The 22,145-nt window shown below is 39.6% G+C and overlaps 1 protein-coding gene across 5 annotated transcripts in view; it reads left to right on the top strand.

The window, feature by feature from the left end:
* Positions 1–22,145, top strand: part of ABI1 (abl interactor 1) — an 81,204-nt gene that overhangs the window by 40,680 nt on the left and 18,379 nt on the right. For all 5 annotated transcript variants that reach the window (XM_080639544.1, XM_080639543.1, XM_080639541.1 and 2 more), the window contains exons 3-4: positions 10,597–10,773; positions 21,600–21,700. In XM_080639544.1, the coding sequence (XP_080495670.1) occupies positions 10,597–10,773; positions 21,600–21,700 (278 nt within the window). The remainder of the gene's footprint in view (positions 1–10,596; positions 10,774–21,599; positions 21,701–22,145) is intronic.

The following is a 22,145-nucleotide window of genomic DNA, read 5'->3' as shown; positions in this document are numbered from 1 at the left end:
TCATGGAAATGCCTACTCAGTTCACTGTGTAGAACACGTTACAGCTCACTAGAGGAGCAGGGGTATGACCTTGGTAGTTCCCTTATCAGAATCCCGTCTCGGTGAAGGGGGAAGATAAAGGGGGGCAAAGGGAGGACTGAATAAGAGAACTGTCCTTCAAAAAGGTGTTTGTCATACAGCATGAAGCTCAAGTGGATGGTTAGTAATTGTTAATGTGCCACGTGCTGTGGTTTTGATCATCAGAGCTGAGTCTTTACTTCCTGTTGTACAATGGTTGTGAAGTGGTGGTGTGTAGTGTTCAGCCACAGCTGAATCTCCAGTGAATACTGGAAAGCATAATCTAGAGTGACTGTGGATTTTGTGTTAGAACAGGAATGACACCATGGAAGCTACTTCTCTCTCCCTGCTCCCAGCTTTTGGTGCTGAAAAGCCACAGATTTTAGGAGGCAAGTAGAAGAGAATTGCAAATAATCTCCCTATCTCACCTTCTCTGTGTCCTCCCACAGAGATCTACATTAGTGCTGCTTTTTGTTTTCCCAACCTGTTTATTATACTCACACTCTTGAAGGGGGAATTGAACTAGCATTTGAATTTGAAAGACCAAAAAAAAAAAGCTAGGATGCAGAAAATCGTATTGTACTCCCCAGGAACATGTACCAGAGGTCACTGGAGGGCTTCCTTTTGTAATGTTCACAAGTCATTTTTTATTGAAGTTAATATATTTTTGGTTTGCTCAAACAGTTAAAATTGGCAATCGGGTTTGCCAAGCACAAGAACTCACTTCTGCATTTTCGCTAACAATTAAAAACACTGGTGGAAGCTGTTCTACAGAGAGCTTTTGGGTTTCTCTGTCACTGTGTTTCACTGTGCTCAGGGCATGCAGCTGTGGCCTATACCTGTGCCCACCTACATTCTGTCTGTGTCTGTTCTCAAAGCTGCTGCAGGTGGGCAGCTCCAAGAAGCTGACCCAAGCAGTGAAGTGACTTGCTTGGTGTAGCTCAGGAAGTCTGGCAGAGCCAGGAATAGAACTTCAATCTGCCGTTTTCCAGGCTCTTGCCCCCAGCCACAGACCCATCCCACCCCTTCCCTCCACTCGGCTGATGTCCCAGCAGACAGCCGCCTCCTGCACGTGGGGCCAGCTGCTTCTGCAGTGCTGTCTGATCTCCATACTCCAGATGTTTGAAGTTCCATTTCCCCCATACTTATGTGAACTTCAGTAAAGTGCTTCTGGCACTTCACCAATGCAACGTGGAGGGGGGAGGACTGTTGTCTTAACTGTTTTCTTTCCATAATGAGAGCCTCTGTAGAGCTGCTAAAAATCTCTTCCTCCGTAGGACTTAAACTCCATGTGCCTTCAGTTGCCATCTGTCTGTCTTCCTTCCTACATCCCTCTCCCTGTTCCCAGAGATGCTCCTGCAGATATTCCCTCCTTATGCTCTGTGCTGACATCATCTTCCTTTCAGTTGGGGAAGGTGGAGGATGAGGGTGTGATGAGATGCCCTTGTATCTCCCCATAGATGCTCCTCGTTTATAGAGCCTAATTCTGTGAGGTGGCATTTCAAAAATGACACTTGTTTCTTTCTGCTGACCCATTTTATGTTCTCAGTGTCTTGCATGAATGTGCTCTGAAGTAGCTGTTGGAGGATAGAGTGAAAAGCTTCTTTCCTTCTGTCCTATCTGAAGGAGGAAAATGTGTCCTCCATAGCAATCCTCCCATTTCCAGTTGGCACCAGGAAGGAAAAATCAGGCATGAACTCAAGCCTAGCTCTTAGATGAGTGGGCTGGTTTCTTTGCTCTGATTCTTGTCCTAGAATGTCATGTACCTGCTCCAAGCCCTTCTGGTCAGTACTTGCCTCTTGTCCCCTTTCTGCTCAGTTTCTCCAGCAGAATGTGTGACTAGATTTGCCAAGAGGGTACTCTGAAAAGCAGCTATATAGATAACCCTTTAGCTGAACAGACCTCTCTTCCCTCTCCTTTTTAATGCACCTGTATAGGTCTATGTGTATGTGCCACTTCACAGATTGTGTTTTGGAAATTAGGGTCTCTGAGTTGAATTCTCAGTGGATCCTAGCCTTTCTTTTGGAAGAAAGGCTTTCAGTTTCCTAACAGCAAGAGAACTAAAGGTGAGGCTCTTTGTTTATGGCCAGTAAGCTTTAAGTCTGTTTCTCTAGCTGTTTTTTTCAGCTTTTGGATTTTAATGAGGCTTATCAATATGCCCCCCCCCCCCTTTTTTTTTTTAACATACAAGTATTGTAGCACTTGCAAGCTCATGTTCTTTCAGGAATCAATTTTTTTAAAGTACACCTTGCATGGAGATTGGTTGGTGCAGCTTAAGAAAGATAATTCTGAAGCAGGATATGCTGTGGACTGTTTGCAGTACTGATTTACATTCTGTGTTTCTGAATTCTTAAACAATACAGCAAGCAAGCTGTCCTTGGTAAATGGGATGCTTATGGTATACATCCCCCCCTGAAACCCTCCCTCCCAGCTGTCCTGATATCTCAGGTAAAGTACTTATGTAAAGGTAGAAAATATCTTCAGACCTTTGCTGAAATCTGGTCTGCCTTATGCTGGTGGTGATTGCGAGGAGAATCTGAGAAAATCTGCGAGTGGATAGAAAGAAGAATATTTGAATTCTTAAATCAAGGGCTACGCCGTAGGATTAAACTGGCATATAATCTGAGTTCAGACATAATTGATGAAATCTGGTGATGAACTGTCAAAATAAAACACTGCCACCACTTTTCAACCCTCCTGATGTTAGGTGATATTAGTAAAATACACTGTTAGCATTATGTTTTATATATATTAAAATTATATGTTGTCTATGTATACAAATATATATAAAATGTGTGAATTTACATATGTCTTACCTGTGGAAACAGGACTTAGTTTCTTCTGTCTAGTGCCTTTCTCTCTCTGATAGCAAGCATATTACAGACTGCAAGTTGCTCTGTGTGTGTTGATGACCTTAGTTCATTGTGTTAATCTGTAAAAGCTCTTCATTGTGAACCCTCTCTTCAGGAAAAGGAAGGTGACATATCAGATTACATGGACATGGTTTATCTGGCTCTCATAGCCTTTTTACCTTAAGAGGCCTGGATTTACGAGCACTTCAGGAGATGAAGCTTTCTGGAGAGCCTGTCCTACTTTTGTAACTTGTCTGTATGCTGGAGGGAATGTGTGATGAACTTCTATAAACCTATGAGAAAACATTGCTGGATTTGTGGTTCTGGAAATACAGTTCTTAAATCTATTTCATTTGCCGTCTACATTGTCAGTACCAAGTGCAAAGCAAGCACACAAGGTGAAACTTGGATGTCTAAATGCTCCAGAGGTGACAGGAGACATGTCTTTCATGGTGCAGCTTCAGAACGCATGGCAGGATATTCTGAGGATTCTCAGATGACATTAGACACTGGTGTTCAGGCAGCTGACTTTTAGCGTTAGTGAAAATTGGATTGAAGGATTGTATACTTGAAATAATAAAGCCTTGAAATCCTTATATTTTTAAAAGAATTTGAGGAACTGAAAAAAGGCACCTCTTTTTCTTTTTCCTTCAGTACTTCTTGCTTGTTTCTAGCACTGGCTTTCTTCTGTGTATTTACTGATAAATTCACAGTATTTTAGCAAACTTGTTTCTAATGACTGTCCAAGCGGCTTGAATTCATCTCTTGAGGGAGGTAGTAAGGTGAACCTTTGCCTTTTTTTGCCATGAAAGATAGCTAGTATAAATCTTCTAGTATGGCACCTTCAGATGAAGATTTATTCAGACCTGATTAGGGACTTGAATTTCACACAACTGATGGCTAACAGGGCATGATAAAATGTTGTATAAGTCTTCTACCTTAGATACAGATTTGCCCCACCAGTCACTGATGTAAGAGGCCAGTGCTTCTTTCTTTCAGGTTTCTTATATGCTTCTCAAATGTTGGATAACTTAACTAATGTCTGTGCTGAAAAACTAGGAAGAGGCAGATGTCCACCAAACTGCCCAGCTTTGGTGTTTCTAGCCAGTGAAATTGGCAGTTACATTTACCAACAATAGCAGAGCCTCATACCTTGGAAGAGCTCCCCATGGGAGAAATGAGTGCATGCATAACTATAAGCAGGGGTAGGTGGTGCCAGTTGTACTGGCACTCTGCTTCTGCATCTCCAGTGAGGCCAGGCTGGCTTAGCACTTGGACTCTGCTGGACAAGAGTTGGAATCACCATCCATGAAAGTGTTCAAAAACTTGTAGATGAGGCCCTCAGTGATATGCTGTAGTGGTGGTCTTGGCAGTCCTGGGGTAATGGTTGTACTTTATGATCTTAAAGGTCTTTTCCAACCTACTTGATTCTATGATTCTATAAAATCATTTCTGTAGATAAATTCTTGAGTTTCTTGTGCTTCTCATGCTTGATATGCCTTGAACCCTTGAGTAATTGATCTTTTCTATAGAATATTTCTCTTGCAGTATAAATATGTTTACATTTCCCTGCATGGAATATACTACATTCTCTTTTGAATTTCCTTCACAGAATAACAGCATAAAATGGTGCTATCCCTGAAGAAGTTAGCTGGCTGAGCTCATTAAATGCGGTGATTTTATTGTCGTTTTTGTAGGTCAGACTGGCTTCCTTGCAGGTAGTCTATGCAATGTGTGTTGTCCAAAATCTCTTCAGTGCTGTTATTCAATTAACAGTGACTCATTTAAAAAGTCTAATTAAACATGCTTTATTTATGGAAGTAGCAGTGGGGTAAATCTGTAGTTCTAAAACATTAACAGATTAATGTTCTTAGCCTCAAGATTTTTTTCATTTCAGGGAAGCTCATTGTGTACATGATATATCAAGATAATGAAATCTGCAGTTTTGGAGAATGACAGTAAAGTCTAATATTAAAGCTGAGTCTAGGAACACATTACAAAGAGTGAGGGTTTGTAATTTCTTTTTTATTTTATTAAGGGATGCTGAAAACACCTTTGTTTGTTTCTGAAGTTCTGTTTCCTTAGGTTCATGCTTCAATTTATGGTCTGGGTACATGAGCTTGTAGTGCTTCATAGAAAATGTGTATTTACTAGAAAATGTTTGTTGGTGTTTGTTATAATGTTTGTAACGTTATAGTAGAATAGATCTTAGCTTTCCTATTCAAACCTGAACAAGTAAACTTGGAATCCAGACAACTGTCCCAGAGGTTGAGGAAGGAAACTAAACTCCTTTCTCTGCAACACTCAGTCTCAATGTATTGTATAGTTTTATTGACTAGGTTCAATCTGAAACCTGTGTCTTTGCCCAGTATTTTGTGTAATGTGAAGCACAGTTTCTGCTGAAAGGAGATCCATACCGGACAGATTGCCAGCCTGACTTGGTACATCAAATCTAGTGTTCCAGTTGGCTTGTCCTTGACTAGAAGACTTACTTTCTTCTTTTATTTTTTTTTTTTTTTTTTTTTACTTTGCCATTCTTTTACACTGCCAGCAATGTCCTTTGGTTAAGGGAATTTTACTGCTCTCAGATATTAGAGTGAATGAAGTACTGTTCTCTGTTAACTTGTTTTTCAATAATGTTGGCTTTAGCATAGATCATCTCAAGCTGAAAGTGACCTATAAAGATCAGAGAGTCCAACTCCTTGATCCTCACAGGATTACCTAAAACTAAATCATAGGGCTATGAGCATCATGCTTTCCAAGCCACTATTATGATTTTATGAAATCTAAGGGGTATTGGTGTAAATCTGTGGTTGTAGTGTAGTGAGTTGTCTTGTCCTTAAGGACAGCCTGAAGTTGGCAATGCCTGGTTACCTGAGTTGAGCTGATAAGAAATTTTCATTTTCTTTTTAATCCCTGCTCTCTCATCTGTATGTGCATTTCGTGAGAGGAGCAATGGCTGTGTCAGTATCTGGGTTATAAATCTGAGTTGCAGTGGTTCAGGATTAGAAAGATTGACGAAGCTTGAAATTGTTCCCCCTCCCCCCCACCCCTTTTTTTTTTAACATCCCAATATATGTGAGCTTTACTAAAATATTTAGATATCTTCAGATTAGCTTGGCCAAATGTACTACAGTTTGTTTCTTGTGAAGTGTTTGTCCTGGGACTGCACACTGTACTGCATGTGTAGAGCAGTATCTGCAGCACAAAAACAAGATAAAAGAACAACTATATGCTGTATCATTGCTGTGCTGCAGTTGGCCTTGAAGCTACTTCTGAGGAAGCAAACAGTTAAAATTTAACTCTACATCCTGTTGTCCAACTGTTGTGGTTTTCTTTTTTACATATGGTTTGCAGAAAACAGATAACAGATGCAGCTAATCATTGACAGTTCTTTCAACCTCCAAGCTTAATTTTGCTTCTGGGATTAGCTGGCATGGTCCCTAGCACCCAGTTGTAATGGCTAGGGCTTTGTTTGATGGCTTAGTTGAAATTTGCCTCCCAGAGAAAACATATTGTGCTTTTGGAAGGGCTCTCTTCTCCCACTTTTCCAAATCAGTGCAATGCTGAACTCTTTCTAGTTGGATTATGTTGTCGAGGAGTGAAAATCCCATCCCTATCCTCCAAATTTTAAATTATGCTAGAGCTTTGTTTCACCATAGGCCAAACATATTTGAAGTTGGTCTGTTACTAGTGAGTGATCTCATCTGCTTAGCTTCCCTACATTCTAGTTTGTGACCACTGACCCCTTTGTCTCAGCATCAGAGCAGCCAGATGATGATGTGCTCCCCTGGTTGACGGGTAAAATCTGTTCGCGTATTCTGTGGCTCAGTTGAGGTTTGGGGTCTAGAAGTCACCTCTTCTTCCTTTTCCTCTGATTCACATAATAATAACTCTTGATCAGATGCTGAGCCGTGTAGTAGGTGCATTGCTTCTTCATCTTTCTTCACTGTACAGGTTGCTCTTTGCGCCTCTTGTTTGCTTTTCCCCTTGCGTATAGGGGCAGCCAGTATTAGCACAAATTGGTCCTCTGGTTTAGCTGCAGTGGTTATCACTGTGGTTGGAGTGGCTGCAGTATCTGTTGTCAGGGTGGGTGCAGCCGCTGTGCTTGGGGTTGGAGTAGCTGTGTTACCTGTTGCTTTGCCATCAGAGTTTGAGTAGCTGCTGTACTTGTCGCTGGGGTTGGTACATCTAGGGAGCTGGATAGATGGTCTCTCAATTGTTTGAACTCCTGGGACAGTTTTTCCACAGCTGAAATGGTGGAAGGGGTGAGATTGTCTTTGAACTCTCAGAGTTGACGAATCAATTCATCCGCTGTTGGCACTGTGTCATTACCATAAACTACAGTGAAAGAAGAACCTTAGTTCAACCCCCCCAGCTGTAGTAACAAGCTAGTGTTTGTTAACCTGTGTTAACCCAAGCTGTTTTACCATACTTTGTTCCTCTCCATCTTTGGTTAAAAATAGGTTTTGTGCATGAAATCACAGACTAACTATTGTTTAGCTGTCTTGTTACTGTATCAGAGCAGACACAGCTGCAAGTGCCAAGTGTGGCCAAAGCTTTGAGAAACGTCTATCTTGGATATACCTGGTATATATGTGGTTTGTCTCTCTTGGGAATTGACTGTTGTCTGGCTGCATAGCTATGCTATCCTGCTAAAAATTGCTTGCATTATGGGTTTTTCCTCTTTTGGAAGTGAAAAACATTGCCTATGATGAAACACTAAGTTTCCACATCAACATCAAGCAAATAGATTTCAATAGTTGTTCATTTTTGGGTTTATGTGCTTTGTTTTGCTTAATGATCACATAACAATTAATAATGTGCAGTCTTCATAGATCTAGAAAAAGTAATGTCTTATTGAAGAAGCAAGATGCTGTGTAGTAGCTGATGGGCGATATATTGCTCTGGGCAAAGCATATGCTGGGAGCCTTTGTTCTGCATAGGGGCAAAACACTGCCTTGCTTTTCCGGTGTACCAGATGTGATCAGAGCTGCAGTCACATTTGCTTTGAACAGTGAATTAGTTTCTTGCACAGGCATGCCTGCATGCCATTCAGGATTTATACATGCACCCTAAGTTGCTGGCTCTGCATTTTGATAGTCTTCTCTTTGCTTGGTGCTTCCAAGCAAATCCATGGAAAGACTTTGTAAATAGCTGCTCTATATTTAATTTTGGGTATATTGTCTGATATACTTAATACATGCTCTTTTCCTGTTTAAGGGGTTTTTCCGTTAACAAGAATTTGTTGCAAGATTACTTAAGTAATTTTCCAAAGCATGTATAGAGCATCTGTTCCTGGAATTTCTTATGCTCTGCTCTGGTAATTTATGGAATTTTCATTGTTCATTGCAGGGAGGAAAAGTTGTTCTTTATGGACTGCCTACTAGGAGAAGATACATATTTTTGTACCTGGAAGGGCTTTGTTTTGTTTCTTGTTTTTTCTCTTCACATGAGGCTTAAGAGAACTCTTAGTACAATTTGTCCATCCAATCCACTGAACAAAAAAGGAATTTGCTAGTAAAACCAGATTAGAACAGCAGGTTAGTGAGAATGAAGTAGAAGCATAGATTTTTAGGGGCATAGCAGTATTTTAAAATACTCTTATTTAAAACGTTGTAGTATTTGCCTTAAATTGACATTCTCCTCATCCTCCTATGTTGCTGTACTGTTTAAGTGATTCTAAAGTTTTGGGGTTTTTTTCACCTGTGCAGTGCTCATGTATTACAAAATATGAAGAGTTTGTGTGTTATCAAAGAGTTCTGTAAGTTAGTTTGAGACCTGGTAGTATCATTTAACAAAAAGGTTCATGTTGTTTGGAGGAACTGGAACATGTAGCTCAGCACTCAGCTAGTATTTCTTGATCTTGCTGAAAGCAAACTGTAAGTCAGAACCAATATGTATAATTTTAGTCTCTAAAAGGAAAAGAACAAATAATAGCTAGAGCTGAAGAAATAAGGGTAGTCTTATTCTTATGTCTTCTTTCTGTTGTCTGTGAAATTAGCTGCCAGAGCAAACATAGGTGCAGTAGCTGATCTCTTATACTGCTTGATGTATAGGATTGTCTCATTTGAAAAGGTACTTTTTGTTCCTGACTTTGGGACTTTTTCAGAGCATGAGCATTTAGAACAGTAAAGTTTGCTCCAAAGCTTTATTGGGATATTTAATTAACTTATTCCAAATAAGCCAATGCAGACATATACACTTAATGTTTTGCGTTGCTCTAATTGTATGCTTCCAAAGAAAACACCTTTTGTGATGTTAAAAGCTGTCTGTTACTTAGCTATAAGCTGTGAAACCAAGCTTCCTTGATATCGCTGCTTTTAGGTGCTTCTCCACTTGTGTTCCCACTTGCAATCTATGCAGTGCAATGCCATGTATCAAAGCTGTTAAGGAAGATTTTTTTCAGTACTTGCTCAGGAATATTTAAGATTATTTGAGCGTGTGCACCAGTTAATGAAAAAAACAGTTCAATTGAAGACATTTCATAGTGAACTCTCAATGCTGGCTTTCCTGGAAATGGCAATTTCCAGGATGCTTACCTTGCTTTTTTCATCTTGCCTCATACAGAACTAGATTGTAATACAAATGAATTTTGTGCTTCATCTTTGACTCTGCTTCTCTAAATAAAACCTTGCACATCACAATCTCCATCTTAGATTAGGACATTTCTAGAGACATACTGGTGAACAAGGACTTCTTTATTTCTGAACCTTTACTCTGTTTCCATGACAGTGTCTCTGTGAGGAATTGATGCTTATGGACAAAATTATTTTCCTTAGAAAATGGAATGGTTGCTTGATTGTTTTTGTTCAAAGTCACTTACAGCGTGCTTTTTCTGTTAGATACCATCTCCTGCAACGAGATCCTGAGGTTCTAGTAGGTACTTTAAACAGTAAATTCAATCCCTGAATCTTGAAATAGGCTTCCTAGAGGTAGAACTTCCTATGGCATCCGATGCTTGATTTGTACTCCTTCAGCCTGGGTTTAACCAGTAGTTATATTGCATGTAGAAGCACGTGTCTGCTATACAAATCTTAGTTTGATCCTTCACAAACTGCTGGACTGACCATTCTTTCTCTTTTTGGGTGTTTTCTAATAAAGTGGTGGAGCTTAGGGTATTTTTTTATTCCTTTACTTGCATCTTTAAGGCTCTGTTTTATTCTTTTAGTAAAGCTGCTATAAACAGTATGACTGAAACTAGCCCCAGTGCTGAAATTAACTGTTCTCTATGCAGACTTTTAGTCTGACATGCACTGATGGCTTTGCTGAAAGAAATTACAGCACAGACTTCCCAAGCTTAGTGCCCCCTGGGGCTGTGGGCAAATTGTTTAGCTTGTCTGTCCTGGTTTCCCAGCTGTGGAGTTGGAGTAATTCATGCCTAGTGTCAGTCATACGAATGTTGAGGGTTAATCTGCAAGGACTGTATCTGCATAGTGTCTTAGAGTGTCAAAGCAGTAATGTATAATTGTAATTTTATTATTAATACTGGTTATTTAATTAAAGTGTAATCTTCAAACAGTGTTCATGTAGGTTAAACTCATTTCATCAATAAACTGTCATTCTTCCAGCAGCTTTAACTTGATTCAGATTCTTTGTCTAATGGTGAAACCTAAACATGTAGATAGCTCTGTAAAGAAACCATCAAATGCCTAAAGAACTCTATGCTTTCTTGTTTTTAATCTAGACTGTGGACATCCACAAAGAAAAGGTCGCTCGCAGAGAGATAGGCATTTTAACGACCAATAAGAACACATCAAGAACTCACAAAATTATAGCGCCAGCGAACATGGAACGTCCTGTAAGGTATATTCGAAAACCTATAGACTACACGGTGCTGGATGATGTTGGCCATGGCGTAAAGGTAAGAATACCTGGATGCTTGAGGATTCCAAATAGCACAGATCAGGAGATAGGGTTGGGGCATTAAAATGTTTAATTTGTTTATGGTAGGAAGGATTATGGGTTTGATACGCTCCCACGCACAAACACTGCAATAACAAAATGGGGGTTTTGAGCCTTGTTTGCTATAACCTTGTGACTGTCAGTGGTAGTCACAGTGTCTGGACATAGTGGCTCATGATCTTAGGCTAATGACTTGTCAGAAAAGGTATGACTGACTTAAAATTATCACTCCTTCCTCCTCTGATTAAGTTGTCTCTGCCACTCCCTTTATTTCTTTCAGTATTGAGAAAAATTAAGTCATCTGTTACAGGGAAACTGGCTGGTGGGATGGGGGTTTTTTTGGTTTTTTTTTTTTGGGAGGATGGTCAGGAGAAAGGGGTCAGATAGCTGGTATTTAAATCTGTGGCATTTGATGTCTCACTCCCATTCGTGCTTTCAGACAGCCTTATTTTCCTGTTCTCTAAATAGAAGACTTCATAACTTAATGTCTGTGTCCCTTGAAATGGTCATAGTTGAAATGAATTAAACTGGTCCCTGGACATCTTTTTTTTTTTTTTTTTTTTAATAAATAAAGCAGCTTTGTATCCCCCTAGAGCAGGCCTTCCAGGTATATTCAGTTCACAACAATCTTCCCTTGAATGCCAATAAAAAGCTTTTATTCAACACGCATGTATCCTCTAAGCTTGATGTGCTCCGGTCAGTCACTTGTGCAGCTAGATCAGCCTGTCACGTGCTGTTTGAGTTACTGATCTCTTGAGGAGCAGATCTTTCAGAATTACTCAACACAAGAGTGCCAGGGTACCTCCTGCTTTGTTGTAACCCTCCAAATGCCCAGAAGGAGTCTTAACTCCAGCACAAGTTAGAAAGCAGCTCTATACCGTGACAGTTCTAAGCTAGGAATTAATGGAGTGACTTTGGATTATCTTTTTAAATGTATAAAAACCTTTACCTTGATTTGTATTTGTATCAAAACCTTTACTAAACCTGTAACTCTTAGGGTTGTTTTATATAAATGATTTAAGCCAGACTGGATGAAACGCAGCCCCTATATAGAAGCCTGAGAGATATGCCCTGTAGTGCTGTAAAATAGAAACACTGAGGTTAGAGAAATTGTTAATTTTTCAGTACAATCTGCAATCGTGGAGATAGCTCTAGGAATAGAGAATACAGGAATCCACAAATTCCATGTCAGGATATTGGTTTCTGCTTTTAAGTGCTCCAGGGATCAAGTGCTGTAGAAAACTTCTAAAAAGTAGAATAATTACTGTTAGTCCTGAAGGTGATGCTTTGCTGAACTGCTTGTGTTGTGCAGGCTCAGAATAGATTGCTTGATCCATGAACGCTGAAGTTGTTAAGGTGTAGCAGTTACATTTTCTGATGTGACTATTTGCTTTTAGGAGCACTGGGGTCTTTATTTAATGTGACCGTGTTTGTTGGGGCTGGGGGGAATGAGGTGCTGTTTACCCATTTCCAGGCAGCTCTTATGTTACATTGTTAGTATAAAGGGGTTTTTTAACCATTAGTAGTTTAATTCTGTATTAAAGACTTGGTTTGTTCACAGGTAAAATAGCTTCCAGTAATAACTAAATTACCAACTCATTACAAGCCAGCTACAAATTATATCTTGCAGTTGTTTCTTTATTTAGTGATTTGCCTAAGTCTGTGGAAGGCATGAAACACTTAATAGAAAAGTGATGTTGGTATTTTTTGTGTAGATCTACTTGTTATGCAAACATTTAAAATAAGCTGCCAGGCAGGCCTCGGATGTATAGTTCCAGATGGTTGTCATGCATTTGACAACTTCACCAGTGTTGACATTTACTGGACACACTGTTGAGAAAAGTGAGCTGAGGTAGTGAAAGTCGTAAGTAAATGTTTTAACTATCATACTACTTGAGGTCCAGGTGTGACACAGATCATTGTTCTGAAGGAAGTAGCTTACTGTGTCTTCAAACCTAGATATAGGAAGTGCTGTCACAAGGAAATCAAACCAAAGCAACTTAAGAAACTGGATCAGGTCCTGTTGGAAGTCATCACAAATAGCATATGATACAGAGAATCTTGAGTTGCCTCTTGAACATACAGATTAGGGGGAAACATGCAGTAAATTGAATTACAAACTTTGTCTTGTCCAGAATGGTCTTAGAAGATGCTTCAGGCTAAGTCTTATTTTCTTGACCAAAGATTTCACTCCAAATCGGACAGCAGTGCATCTGATAAAGCCTCAGAAATCATATTTTTCTAGAGGAAAAGAAGTGTGAAGTTTTGCCTGAAGCAACTGTCAGTTTGACTAACTTGCAGGTCTTTGGATGTCTTCTGCTGTGGCAATGGGCAATAAAACACTGTACAAGATGTACATTGACGTATAAGTATTAATTTAAAATTATGCAGCACTGAAATCTGTAGATGAAAGTTTATTGCTGTTAATGAGACTCTGTGTTCTGGTGCAGCATTTGATAAAGAAATAGAAAGGAAAAATAGAAAGGAAGAGAAATAAAAGATAGAGGATTATAGCCTGTTTCTGCTTTTATTTGATCACATACTGATCCTAGGAAAAATGTCATTAAAACATGCAGTATATTTTAAGGGGTGATCCTGCATTGCTTTATATAAAAAGTGCAAATAAAAATACAAATGTTTCACAGAATTAGGGGGAAAAAATAAAAAAGATTGGGTAATCCTCAGAGTAAATACCATCTTCCCCTATGCATCTTCCATCTGAACAAATGCATATACACCTCCGATGCATACTCACAGCTCATTTTCATTGTGTGTGTCTGGTTCTTCTCATGGCATATGTAGAGGGGATGCAAAAGCAGATGCCTGTACTTGGTGCATAGAGAAGGGCTCCACATGCCTCCCTCTGTCTCACATGCATGCAGCAATTTTTGTGGGGGCAGGTGATGAGGGTGGGGGTGGCAGTGATGGTAAGCAGCTGCTCTCTATAGCAAGTTTGCTCCCTGATGGGAGACAGACACCTCCTTGGAAGGCAGAGCTGTTTCATCTTCCAGAGGCTTCTTGGTAGAAAAGCTTTTGTAGAGCAAACACTGTCCCTGCAAGAGTTCAGAAAAAGATGAGGCCCCTAGTGTCATGGGTTAGTGGTGGCCTTGGCAGTCCTGGGGTAAAGGTTGGACTTGATGATCTTAAAGGTTTTTTCCAACCTGGTTGATTCTATGCTTCTATGACTGTAGGATCGCAAAGGTGCTTTCTCCTTCAGCTTTCAAAGCTCTATGGCAGCCCCAAGCTACCTCAGCTGCTCCATTTCCTGCTCCTTGCCTGTACAAGGCCAGGTGCAGATGAAGTCTCTAAAAGAAATTGCCTTTTCTTTTTTTAATATATATATGTGTGTGTGTGTGTATATATATATATGCCTCTCAAGCCAAAGCTATCATCAGTCAAAATGAGCAGGGCTTTTAAAGTTGTTTTGCTAGTGAGAAGGCTTTCCCTTGCAACACAAATGTTATGTGTAGATGACTCCAAGAAACACACAGGCCAAGCATTTTTGTCGATCTGTTAAGTAGTTGCTCAGCTGTCACCCTCTCGGGTTAGGGGAATGTAGCTGAAGTCGTTCTTGGTAAGTAAGAGTAGCTGTCATGATGCAACAGCCTACCTTCCTGTGTAGAGCTTGGTTTAAAATTATTAGGCAGAGGCTGCTTTAACATTTCCTTCCTTCTCTTCCCCTTCTTTTGTGAAAGAAAAAAATAGTGTGCCAGCAAATAAATAGGTCAAATACAATTACTCACACAGAAAATCCTCAGTTTAAGAGGGGGGAGAAGGAGGAGGGAGCTTGAAAGCTGGCTTAAAAGCCCTGAAGTTTGCTTTTGAATTGATTATAGTCTTTCTTTTTTTAATAGGAGGCAGGTGAAATTGCAGCAATTTATAAAATGGCAGCTAAGTAGGAAATTGAAATGATGCATTATGGTAAAGGCAGATAAAATGTTGAATACATGCAAAGTTGAAATGCCTAATAGCTGTAATTAAATCAAATTTGGTTTATGGGACTAATAGTTCTTTAAAACTAAACTTGAATTGTATATGAAGATTGATCACTTTTCAGCTCTGTTTTAAGAAAAAAAAAAATAATTTCATCACTGTAAACCTCTTGCATTTCAGTGCATTGATACTAATAAGCTTTCCAGCCCAGGAAGTCAAACACAACTTAAGCATTCAGAAATCTTTCTCAAGCAAATGGAAATTGGAAGGACTCCCTTAAAGCAGGGATTGGGTCAACACCAAATACTAATCTTGGAGAAGAGAGTCTTGCTCTCATCCTTGTTATGCTTCTCAGCCTGCTCTACTCACCTGCAGTCCTCATGCTGATACATGTGTTGGCAAAACAGAAATACAGATGAGATGTTGATGTGAGGGTGGCAGGCTACCTAATTTTGTGCCTGCTTCCGCTTTAGAATAAGTCCTTTTATGTGTTAGCCACTTGAGGATTAACTTTTAAATAATTCACTGTAATAAAACCAAAGTGAGACAGTGATCCTGAACCTAAGCCTTTGCTGCCTTTGTCCCTGTATTAGCCTCTGTTGAGACACTCATGCTTCAAAGAATGTCACGTTGCCAATTTCGTTAATGTCACATCATCTCTCTGGGGTCATGGCCAAACAGTAAATATTGCTGTAGGGTAAAGAACTCTTCTCTGGGGGGAAAAGTAACTTCCTGTTGCCAGCTCTAATGACTTTGTTGTGAGTGGTGACACTGTGCTTTTCATAGGGCACTTGCTACTGGGACCGTGCATAGTGTCATCTGATACAATATAGGTTTCAGGCCTTTCTGCTTGCAAGGAAAACTCAAAACTATGCAGTCTCTTATTATCTAATTTTGAAAATAATTCTTTTTTATGTTAACCTTATTTTATTGTAGGCAGATTCAAAGCTACCAACTCAATTCAAAACCTTGAAGTATTTAAAGACAGGAATCTAGGTATTTTTTCTCTGAACATGACTGCTGAGGAGACAGTATTAAGTTTATAATGGTTTTGTATGTTAATGGCTAATAAATAAAAAGCACCTTAAGGTTAAATGGTGTGACTTCAAAATCACTGCAAAAAAAGAAAAAAGGAGTAAGGGAAAGAGAAGCAATACTGACAAGCTACATCTGGTTGTTGTTAACAGGAGACTGAATTACTAGATTGCATATAATACTAGGAGAGGTTATAGTTATAAAGATAAAATTTCACTGAAGAGATACCTACTCGTGTTCAATTTTGAGAGAAATACCTTAATTTTCTCAAAAAAAAAAAAAATCTCCAATAGACTATAAAGAAATAATAACAAAAAAAGGCTTCTGACCCATTCTAATAAGGAAATTGAGACACAGGAATGATTTCTTTAAAGCGACACAGAGCTAGTGGCAGAATTGTGTTACCCTGTCTGACACCCACATGCAGTCTGCCTTCTGAAACACATCTTTGATTGCATATTCTCCCTAAGTCCATAACTTGTTTTCTGTAAGGAAACCATGTTCTAGACTTGATGATTTACTGTATCCTTTTCTCAGGCATTCCATACCTTCATGTACAAACACCCTTCCAGCTGCTTTTCTTGCTCTGTGTCATCCTGTGGTACTCCAAAACTGCTCCACTGATAAGGTAGAAGGCAGTGTTGTTCAAAAATCTGTTGAGGATGCCTGTGGAGCAATTGAATTGCCTAGCTGCAGATACATAGTAGTACTTCAAAAGGTCTTAATGGCCAGCTGCCTTTCTGTAGGGATGTCTCAGATAATTTTCCCTTGACTAATAAAGGAAATACCTTTTTAAGTAAAAGAGGAGGTTGACTAAAGAATCAAGAGCAGTCATGGGTTTTTTTTCTGTTGCAGTTGATGACTGTGATTACTGGTCAAAGGTAGTGGATCTAAGGCTGGTTATTGCTTTTGTAGAGCATACATATTAAGGTTCTGAGTTTGCCTGACACTTACTCTTAATGCAGATTAAGGCGCAGTTTTTAAACTTTTGTTTCCATTGATCAGTATTTGTACTGGATGGTCTTTAATGACTGCTTTCAGTTGTCCTGGGTTTGGCAGGATATAGAGTGAAATTGGCCCTTTAAATGCAGGAGCTAGATGTATAGTGAGTGACATACAGCAGAGGATGTACAGCCAACCTGCATAGAAATTTGAAGTTTCTGCAGTCTGAAATTAGAGAGTTCAGAGCTGAAATGTGCAGGAGAAATTTGCCTGGGTGTCAGTGTAATAAGGATTTTGCTCCTATGTGCAAGTGGCCTTTTGTGTTTCTGTGCTGATAGATACATTTGCTCACATAAATGAGTTGTGTGCAATGTCTCTACCCCTAGTTTTCCAAACACAGTTTATTACTCAGAAATAGATTTCAGGTTCCCTGAGTCATAACTAATGTTCCCCCATGACTTGTCACTTGGCATGGAAGCTATTAAAAACAGTTAGATGGCTGCCTCCTGAGGCCAGCCAGCTGAGTGCCTCAAATGTCTTGACATCCTTTGGCTTCCAGTGGATACTTCTCTTTGCCTCACACCCTACCCTTTCATGCTGTTCTTGGTTTTGTCCGTTTGGCCTCAGTCACAGAAACCTGCAGTACTACCTTTTTAGGCAGGTATTTTTTACTGTTTAAACTACCAGAACTGAGCATGCTGGAATTACCAAAATAGTTGCCCTAATCAAGTAAGCCTCTTACTTGATACTTACAGTCAATACTTAACTGTCCCAATGCTTGTCCTCTTCAAACCCACAGCTAAAAGTCCAGGTGGTCTGAATTCCTGGTATCCGTTACAGAAGCAGCCTCACTTTTGGCTTTGATAAATGCCTTGCATAGCTCTTGCAAACACCTGTTTTGCCCATTGCCTTAATTGTATTACTTCTTTTCCAGCCCACTGCTGGCTCTCAGTCCTTGGCCAGCCTGCTCTACCACGCTGTCAAAACCCAGCAGATGTGCCACTGCCCTGTCTATGAGCTTTTGGAAATGCAGTGAGGTTGACTTCTGTTTATTGAACCTGAGTCTGTGGTTTCTTTCTCTTAATTCTGTGACAACCCTTAAAACTTCATCCAGGGCTGCTGGTTAGTGGGTTTTCCTTGGAAAGACAAAGTTTTTCTGCTTGCTGCTTTGAAACATTTCTCTGCTATGATGCTTGCAAGAAATTAAAACCAGTACTGCTGCTTACCATGTTATCTTGTTTCTGGAACATCCTGATCTGTCTAGTTCTCTGCTTCAGCATCACAAGCATCCCCAGCAAGCTGATTTTATTCTCCTGTGTACGTCATCCAGGATGCTGGTATCTAGCTGAAAACTGTCTCCTGTGTGTACAAAGGTACAGCTAGCCGGAGAGAAGGGAGTCGTGTTTCTTATGGGTTCTGCAGGACTTCTCAGTGCTGCTCTGCATTTGACTAAGCTCTTTTCTTTTTGCAGTTCCTGTCACTTATTTCATAGATCCCTCTCAGAACAGCCTCTTTTTTCTTGAAGCTGTGAACCTTATGCATGCTGCTTGCTGTTTCCCTTCCTCATGTCCTGCATTTCATTTCTTCCTTCCTGACTGAACTTCTTGATACTGATCAAGCAGTTGGTGAGGGTCATGTTTTGCCTACTGGCAGACTGGCCTAGAGGCATTTGTAGAGAGAAGCCTGAGCCTACATTAAACACGTACCTGCTTTTCCTTTTGGTTTTCTGCCTTTTCTTTTTTTTCCTCCTCCGTTTTTCTTAAAATCATAGTGAGTCTAGACACTGCTGCCAAAACTGTTCCCAATTCCAAGGAATATTTTAATTGCTTAGAAAGCAGTAAATTTGGTTTTCAAACCCAGAAATGCAGCAAGGTTGACCTCATAAGTTCAGCCGATAAATACAAGAAAATGTCTCCTCCTAATTAATTAGCTTATTAAAAATTACTAAATAGCCATATGGTTCGTCTTGCTTTGATTCATTTGCTTTCTTCCCTTACTTGTGTCTTCTGGATCAGGAGTTCCTCTCCCATATGAATCCCTGTCTTTTTGTGTTCCTTCCTTCTGTGTTTTCCTGTATTACGTATGTTTCCTGTGTTTTCCTGTGTTACATATGACCCTTGTCTGTATTGACAGCAAAAGAGAAAACATGTACAGAGCTTTTTATTTATAGGAAGCAGTATGACAACAGTTACTAATTCTTCTGCGCAATAAAGAAGTGTGTATCTGCATATTGTTTGGTAGCAAAGGAGATGAAGCTCACCTGATATAGTGGTAGAGATAGGAATAAAGGTCAAAAGCTGCTGGATTTCAAATACAGGTTTCGTATGTTAAATTGTACTTAGAATGGTTTGAAAGAAGATAAGATTCCTGAATCATCGCTAGAAGTTGATATTTGTATTGTCACTGCAGCGGAGGCAGAATGTAACAGTGATTAAGGAGGAGGTGGAAAGACTCACCATAAGTGCTGAGTGACACTGTGAAAGGGAGGGAAAGAGAGCAGCCTTTCGGATTTATGTTTTTGAGGAATGCAAATTTAGTTGTAGAGGCTGGGTAAGAAACCATGCCACCCTTTCTCTTAAACCTTGAAAAGGTTTCTATCTACAGCTGCTGGGGATGGACAGGACCAAGAGTTTCACTTTTCGGTCTGTTTTAACAAATTCTTTGTATTATGCCATTGCCTTTGGCAACTGGTGAAGTAAGGGGAAGGGTCACGTATTCCCGTGAGAGGGGAAAGCAAATTTCATTGCTAAAAGCCTGTTTTAAGAATATAATAGTACCCTGGCATCCTGGAAGCTGAACCTTTGTGTTTATCCATGGAATAAGTATGTGGGAACAGAGGGGGTTTAGATTGCTTAATTTTACTGCTCTGCTGATGAACTTCTCCCCACATGGAGTGAATAGGATGACCTTCAAATTTACTTACCACAGCTAAACATTTTCACTTGAATTTTGGAGCAGGTTTTTGTGTTTCTGTTCTTGTAATATGAATAACTTAAGGGCAGCGGCTTTGGCTTTCAACCTCTTTTGATTTGTAAGCCCCATCTGTTTTTTAGTGTTTTTGCAGACCCTATCAAACATCTTGCATATGCACATTGCTGCATAGCATGTTTTAATTATTTTTCCTGAGTTCATGGGTGCCTTTAAGCTAGTCTGTGTTTCTTTGAGAAGGAGGAGGAGAAGGTGCAAACCACAGTTTGAAAAGCTGTGTGTTACGAGGCTTGTCCTGCATATGATAGTTAATTTCCAAACAACCTCAGAAAAAGCATTTGGACTATTTTGTATTTTGGGGGTTTGTGTTAGCTTGCCTTTTCCCTATTCAAAAACATGAGTCCTCTCCCTGAATAAAATCAAGAGAAAATTTGAATTTATGTAAAATGTTGTATTTGTTTTCCTTATGAGGCCAAGTTTTCGTACTTTATTTCCCTCTGCAGTCATGAAGGTTGTAAAAATGATATAATGGAGTCATATAATGACTTGATTCTAAGAGCTAAAATTTCAGAGTAACAATCATTAGATTGTGTGCCAACACAGTTGTGAGCAGCCAGCACTGTGCTGGCTTGAATCAGATTTCAATCAATAAACCAGAGGTGAAACGCGCTGCTGCTCATCCTGTTTGAGAGGTCCCTTTTCTTTATTTACTATTCAATGCAGCAGCTAGGATTTCTTCAAAACACGTGAAGGTTAAGTGTCAAAACAACAGGCAAGCCTATTCTGCACCATGCAGCTGAAATTGTGGTTTTGTGAACGAATTCTTAAGTAATTCTTAAGTGCATGTTGTCATTAAAATAGAATCGATCTGGGTTTGGACTTGAATGGTCAGCAAAGCCTTTTCAAGCCTTTACTGCCCATGAGCAGCCTGGCAAACAAATCTGGCAAAGCTTAGCTAAACTTCGTTTTGTTACAAGTTGTTTTTCCTGTGGTCACTCAGTCAGACACAGAACTTTCAATGACTAAGTGAGGCAGTAAAAACTGCTGTTAGTGTATGGGGATGCAGCTAATTATCGGTAGACACAAATGATTTTTTAAAAATGTGATTATCTGTAGTTTAACCTGTCCTGTCAGTTGTGCTGGATTTGCCATTAATTTCTACCTTTTTCCCCCCTTTTTTGCCAACGTTAAGTGGCTAAAAGCCAAGGTAAGAAGTGTTATTTCTCCTTTGACCCACAGTGCCTCATGTGACTGATAGTAGAGGCTGCGGAGCCATTAAAACTGAAAACTAGCACTCTCTTATGCTCTGCTCTGCTTTCCATAGGATATTTAGATTAAACGTGCTATACTTGATTGTTTTTATTTACAGCATTTAGTGTGTGTCAATATATCTGTGATACATTGACATCTGCATTTATACATAGATACATTAATTTCTCTAACACATGTAGTGCTTTGCTCTGAATTCAGTAGATGCCTTGATTCCCTTCACTGACATTTTTTTTGCAGGAGACTTCCCAGACAACCTGAATGACTCTGCTAGTCGAATAGCAGGGGCAAATTGAGAAATTCTGGGCCCATGCTGACTGTATTGTACTGTCAGCATTAAAGTTTGATTTAAATTATTACCATCTGAATGGAGGTGAACACAAATGTGGCTTCCCTTTAAAGAAAAGAGGATATAAGGGATTTATGCGTGAACCTGTCAATTACCTACCTTCCTGGTGTCTGTTGTAAATTAATAGCAAAAATAACTTAAAGATTGTATTTACATGTCTGTCTTACATGTAGCTGAAAACTTGCTGTTTGACAGCTGTCTGGGAATTCTCACTTCAAATCCTTGCACTTAAAAAAAAAAAAAAACAAAAACAAACAAAACAAAGAAAAAGCTGTCAATAACAGAGCTGCTCTGTTATAAAAATAAAACCATGTTTTCCCTTATTTCAGCATGGAAATAACCAGCCTGCAAGAACTGGCACCTTGTCAAGAACAAATCCGCCTACACAAAAACCACCGAGTCCTCCCATGTCAGGCCGGGGAACTCTGGGGTAAGAATGGAGGCAGCTTGGTCCAGCCTCTGGGATAGAAAGTTCTAAGTGTGATGGTGATGATGGTGTTTCTTAAATACGTGGATAGAGGGCAATTCTCACTGCTGTTAGCAAAATACACAATCACCATCTCCTTATAAACCCTTTCAGCTGCATTGACTCATTTTCAGTATGACCTTTTGAAACAATTTTTTTTCATGGGGGAAGGATGTATTATAGATATGGCTAAATGAGGAGGCTTTTGTTATTCCTGATTTTGGGGAAGAAGACCTTAGTGACACAAAAGAAGATCAAAAAGGTTTTAATTTCATTAGGGGAAAGAATTTGTTGTTAAACTTTGTGTCTACTCATTTCTCAGTATTATAAGAGGTATGAAATGGCTGTTTGTGCCCTATTTATTGCATTATCTAAGCAAAATTTGTTGCATTGTGAACACATTTGCAAC

Source organism: Psittacula echo, assembly GCF_963264785.1.
Source record: "Psittacula echo genome assembly, chromosome: 2".
Classification (NCBI taxonomy): domain Eukaryota; kingdom Metazoa; phylum Chordata; class Aves; order Psittaciformes; family Psittacidae; genus Psittacula; species Psittacula echo.
Note: the sequence above shows the minus strand (reverse complement) of the source record. Positions and strands in the feature narration are given on the sequence as shown.